At 45.5% G+C, this 6000-nt stretch overlaps 1 protein-coding gene across 1 annotated transcript in view; it reads left to right on the top strand.

Moving 5' to 3' along the window:
* Positions 1-2991: 2991 nt before the first annotated feature.
* LOC100545427 (macrophage mannose receptor 1-like) overlaps positions 2992-6000 on the top strand; it is a 51276-nt gene continuing 48267 nt past the window's right edge. The window contains exon 1 of the mRNA XM_010712623.4: positions 2992-3442. Coding sequence (XP_010710925.2) covers positions 3382-3442 — 61 coding nt within the window. The 5' untranslated portion in view covers positions 2992-3381. The remainder of the gene's footprint in view (positions 3443-6000) is intronic.

Here is a 6000-nt window from a genome sequence, read left to right as displayed (position 1 = left end):
AAATTTTAATAAGTAAACAGATATGCTTTTTGCTCTTAAGTGTATCTTTAGTATAAATGACAATGCAAATGTTAGAAATGTACAAAGAACTACTGAATGCCATCTAAGAGATACAGAAACACACATGAAACATAAAAAAAAAATCTTGGATGCATATGTGAAACAACAAACAGAAGAGGGGTTATTATTTTTCATGTCTGGATATGATTTCATTTAGACAGAACTTTCCATCTTCCTGTTGACTATCAAAAATCAAGAGCTACTGTGACTTCACGTTTTCAGGGTATTTTGCCAGGAACAGCCATCAGTTGCAAGTACTGGCTGTGCCAGAACTGGAGAGGGTCAGACCTGTTTCAGAGAAATCTAGGCCTTTCTGTTCCAAATGTAAACGACAGCTGGCTTGTACCCGCAGAGAAAGATGAAAACATATGTCTAGCTAGGGCATGTTTAAGTAGTATCCTGTCACTAGTTATTTAGCAGATTGAATTATTCAATCTGGTGACTATTTGCCTACAATTCTCTATAGCCTGAGACTGTGCTGAATCCTTTTGTCCCCTAAGAGAGCAATTCTTTCCCTTGGAGAGTATACAACGTTTATATGCAGTTGTACAGTGATTCCAAAGGAGCAAGCCAGACTCAGACTTTATTGTTGAGCAGTATGCTGCAGATGATACACAGAGATTGAGTGAATAAACTCAACCAGATCACCAAGGCATAAATACAATTGTGTGTATATGTGTGCGCTTATATATACATGTACCACTTTTGGAATGACTTTGAAGTGGCAGTACCTCCGGTGTGTACAAGGGGCAATGAGAAAAAGGCTTTTTTGGAGAATCAGGAAAGGAAGTAATTTGCTGAGGCAAAGATCCCAAGAATAACTGGAATTCAAGACTTAGTAGGAACTCTTCTAATGTCTCATTATGATTGGATCTCAGGAATTCATCTAGTATGACTCCCTCCTTGAAGCATGACTAATTTGAAAACTGCATCATGTTAAGCACTTGTTCAGCGTAGCCCTGAGAATCTCCAAGAGTGGCCCAGTGTGGTCTTTTCTGTTGACTTCCACGTATAGCTCATTCCTGGCATGGCTGCTCATTGTCAGATACACATAGCTACTTGCTACCATTTTCCTGCCTATTTACGTGACACGTGTTGGTACTTAAGTGCAGCCCCTTATTTATTTATTTTTTTTAATCTAAAGACTTTAATTATATTGAGACTAAACTTTGCATATTGCGTCCCTTCGCTGTTTACTGCTCTTTACTGGGGCTGTTCAGTCTGGGGAAAAGGAGGCTGAGGGGAGACCTTATTGCTCTCTTCCAATATCTGAAAGGTGCCTACAGCAAGAGCGGGGTTGGTCTCTTCTCACTGGTGACAGGACGAGGGGAAATGGCCTTAAGTTGCACCAGGGTAAATTTAGGTTGGATATCAGGAAAAACCTCTTTACAGAAAGGGCGTTAAATACTGGAACAAGCTCCCCAGGGAGGTGGTTGAGTCACCATCCCTGGATGTGTTTAAAAACTGTTGGGATGTGGTGCTCAAGGACATGATTTAGCGGAGGTTGTTAGGGTAGTATGGTCAGATTGTGGTTGGACTTGGTGATTTTAAGGTCTTCTCCAAACTGAGCAATTCTATGATTCTTTGGCCAAGAGAATACCAAGGATTCCCCAAAGTGTGGGTTATGGTCGAACAAATAACATTATCAGGAAAGCAACATTCACTCTCCATCTTGTGACTTGTTCCTTCTGGTACTATATGCTTTTCTGGGATTCCAGTTATTGCTGTTATTAAAATAAGCTTGTAAACAGATCTTAAGGCGATGTAAAATATTTTTACCTCTAAAAGCATTTTTCAAATGTACTTTGAATGCCTGGATGTTCCTAAGGTGGTAATGTTAGATTACAGGGTAATTCTTCATTTTCAAGTTGTACTATGCTTATTTGAGTTAGCTATATTTCCTCAGTGGAAGCATTTGGGTCTTTCGTTAGTTCAGCATAAAGGTCATTCCAAGCAGTTAGAGAATAATAAATAGATGCCATCTACCGCAGCAAGAGAATTTGTATCAGTTGCAGGTTGAAGTTTCCCAGGTGAGAATCCACTGACATAATGACACAGAACTCTGCTTTCCACCCCCTGTTTTTGGGCCATGCTCTGCCTGACCTTTATGTGCATCGACAGATGTCACAAGAAATTGTGAAAAGCATCCTCTTTTACTCCCTGTGAGTTGTCCACAGGAGGGCTCAGCATGGCTGAGTTGGCTGGCTGGCATCCCTACTTATGTTACTGGGAGCCTTACTGTGGAGTTCAGATGAGCTTGGATTTCTTCTCCATTGTTTCTTCTTTTGTAATGATACTGTAAAAGTATTTTACTCACTATGACCTGTCTCCTTCCATAATAAGCTCACATGCTCTATTTTTCCACCCAGAAGCTTCAAGGAGGCTTTTGAAATTTTCTTGCACGTACCAGAAGTTTCCAAATGCCTGACAGTACGAGAATGACTGCAGAGGACGCATCACGTACATGGGTAAGCTCAGTGCTTCTGAAATCCATCAGGCTGCGTCTGCGGTGTTACCGTGCTCAGTAAACGTTACAAAAGCCTGTGTACATAAAACAGTAAGATTGATGCTTTCCATTCACCTGTGACCCTTCAGCCCACGTACTGATTTCAGCCTCTATGCAATGCTGTGTTGCTCCCCACAAAACGCGAGGCATTTGGTGAGGTCCCCTTGGGCTGTAAGACCTCCAGGCAGGCTGTGCTTTAAAGACACCGCCTCAGAACGATGACTTAAATTGGCACATCTTAGTGGAAAGCCGGTACACTCGTCTGGAAAAGCGACGCTTTCTCTGCTCCCTTCCTTCCCCGCTGAGACCTTCCACCTGCTCCTGGGAGGGAGGAGCGAGGGGGCACGGCCCAAATCCTGCTTTCCAGTTAGTCGGTCTCCCCTCGTCCCGCAGCGCGGAGGAGCGGGGCTGTGGCGATGCGGGCGGAGCGCTGTCCCGCGCGGGCAGGTCGGAGCCCGTCGGCCTTCCCCGCCCTCTCCAGGGCTCGTTTTCTTGGAAAAGCGAGCGCCGATCCACGTGCGACGCTGACAGGGTCGCAAAGGGGATAAAAAAAGAACAACAGCGGAAAACAGCCCGGCGCGCCTCTCAGCTATCACCACGTTATCACCTGCGTGTGCCTGGAAGGAGGCTCTTCCCTCCGCTGAGGAAAATCAGCTTAGGAAAGCAAAGTTTGAACAGCGAATTCCTGTTATTTCTAAGCACCCCATGTGACAGGATATTTCCTTATCGTTTCGAGCCCAGAGCTTTCCCCCGATCCACCAGTCCTTCACAAGTGCGGCGGAGCTGCCCGGCGGGCTCCTCTCCTCACAGCGGCGATGGCTCCCGCCCCGCTCCTGCTGCTCCTCGCCTTTCTCCCCGGCGCTTTGCCACTGCTGGGTAAGTGCCCGCAGGGACTGTGCACGGCACGCCGAGAAGAGAGCGGGGTGTCCGAGCCCTGGCTGACCTGAGACGGTGTGTGTGTTTGTGTGTGTGTACGCGTGGAGGGGGGAAGATGCCGCGCAGGTGAAGAGAAGCCACAGGGTCGGGAGGCAGCCCGCAGCCACGTTATCTGAGAGCAGCCCGCCCTCCCGCAGCGCCCTGCCCCAGCTGAGCTGATCCGTGGCTGAAGTTGCCCCATGCGGGGACCCTTTGGGTTTTGGCATCCTAGGGTGCCCCAAGCCAGGCTGTCCTGGGAATGTTAGTGTAGTCGGCTATATTGTCTCTGGCTGAAAGCTGGAGCTTGTTCTGATTTCTAGTGCACTGCTTTCATACAGGGAAAGTTTTGCATCTGCCATTCCTCAGCATCCTTCGTAGTCAAGGTTGAGGTTTACTGGAGCACAGTTTCGTAACACTAGCTTGTAACCTTTCTTGCTTTGTGTAGTTAGCTACAGTCATTGCAGGCTGTCTGCTAAGAGAAGTCACACTACCTGCTGGCTGCCTCCTTGCTTTCCGTCTCCCTTCCTCTGGCTTTTGGAGTGCTGCTGGGGCATTCTGCCTTGGCCTTTGATGCTGTTAGTGCTTCTCTGACTTCACGAGCCACTTTCTGATCTCCACTGATATAATCTATGATAGCTTGCAAGGGCTACAAAATCTAAAGCTGTTTTTGCGTACTGGAACTCCTAAAATGTAATATCTACAAAAGATACTTGGCACAATCTTTCTTGGGCTGGCAATAGGCAAATTATTAGCGTGATGGGTAAAGAAAAATAAAAACCGGTGGGAAAAAATCTATCAGGGTTTGCTTGGGACAGCCGAGGGAAAAGATGCTACATGTCTCTGTATTGGTTATTGTTTTGGTTTAACACTGACGGATACCTAAGTACTGCACTGCTGCTCTCTTGTCCCAGTCCTCAGGGGGACTGGGTGTGGGGATATCTGGCCAACTCCTAGAGCAGCCTCCTCCTGAAGCTTTTACTACTAAGCATGATCTCATTTGGTATGGAATATTCCTTTGGTCAGTTCAGGTTCACTGTCCTGGCTGTGCCCCCTTCCCATCCAAATGCCCACCCCCAGCCTCCTGACCTTTGGGGGCTCAGGCTGTTAACACAGCCTTGATGCTGCTCAACCACTGCTCAGCAACTGCCAAAACATTACTGTAATATCAGCACCATTGTAGCTGCAAGTGTAAAGCACGACACTGTATGGGCTGCTGTACTGAAAGTTAATTCCAGTCCAGCCAGACCTAGTACAGTTCTAGTGCTTGGTTCCTATGCCTGGCAGTTTCCTATGCGTTCTAAAGGACCTCCTTCCAGAAGTAAATTTTGAAACTTTCATTATGGGTTACTCCCTTAAAAACTGTACTGAGACTGTGTTACTTGGGGTGATGCTGTGGAGGACCTTCCTATGTACCTCCTGTAGCTGATCTGTAGTGAAGAATGGGAATTCTAAAGCAAATGTTTCTACTGAATAGTGGTGGAACACATGGTTATGTCACTGAAATCTGGGAAGAAGACTTACCAACACAAATGTCATGTTAGACAGCTGACATTACTTTATTGCAGTACTCAGTGCATGGGGGAATCTCTCCTCCTAGCATGTACATGTAGGAGCTAAAGTGCGCACACACACGTGGGTATACAGCATGTGAATATTTCCTGCAAAGTGCCTGCGTATTCTGAGAATTGCTATACACGTTAAAACCCAATGCTATGCATTCACTATGTGATCATGGAGTTCTTTTAACGGATCTTTGGTGGTTGTTGGATTCCACTGGGAGGTGCTATCCGGCCAAAAGTTCATATGCTTAGTAGGCTTGGTCCCTTATTTGGTCAATGTATTATTTATGGAAATTGGCTACTGACTAAGTTTGTAATTGTCGTTTTTACCTTATGGTAGCTAACACTATCAACTCTTGTGGAGAACAGGGTACTACTTCACTTCTTGTGAATGTTGAGACTCTGCTTTTGGATTCCAAGTGTCCTGCTTATCTAGGAAAAGCAACCTTCCCTAGGTAGGATGTTAGTTTACTTAAGGCTCCAAATTAGTTGGCTGGTTATCAATTATGTAACTGAATAATTTTGCTCAGCTCATTTGACAGATGCAGCTCAATCTGTTAGCAAGAAGTGATATCAAGAGGTTAGAGAGAAGTGTTGGCAGGGTATAATGAGTGTTGCACAGATATCTGACTTTTTTGATGTTCTTCTAGTCCCTCTAGTATCTCCCTTATATCTCACAAAGAAAGTGTTATATGGGAATCTATATTCGTGTTCAAATAGACACATAAGTACAGCTGTAAACTGGAGCAGCCTAGGCCCACGGTATAAGTTGTCTGCATGGTGATGGATATGACAGGAGTGACTATGAGGGAAAGGGAATTCTGCAGTCTCGGTCACAGTTGCTCATGTATCCTTTTGCCTCGTTCTTCCCTCCTATTTGGGTCTCAACTTATTTTCAATACCTACTTGTATAAGCTGCTGCATTGTGTTTACACGTTGCTAATGCCTTGTAAAGGTACA

Source organism: Meleagris gallopavo, chromosome 6 (assembly GCF_905368555.1).
Source record: "Meleagris gallopavo chromosome 6, MGAL_WU_HG_1.1, whole genome shotgun sequence".
In the NCBI taxonomy this organism is placed as follows: Eukaryota; Metazoa; Chordata; class Aves; order Galliformes; family Phasianidae; genus Meleagris; species Meleagris gallopavo.
Note: the sequence above shows the minus strand (reverse complement) of the source record. Positions and strands in the feature narration are given on the sequence as shown.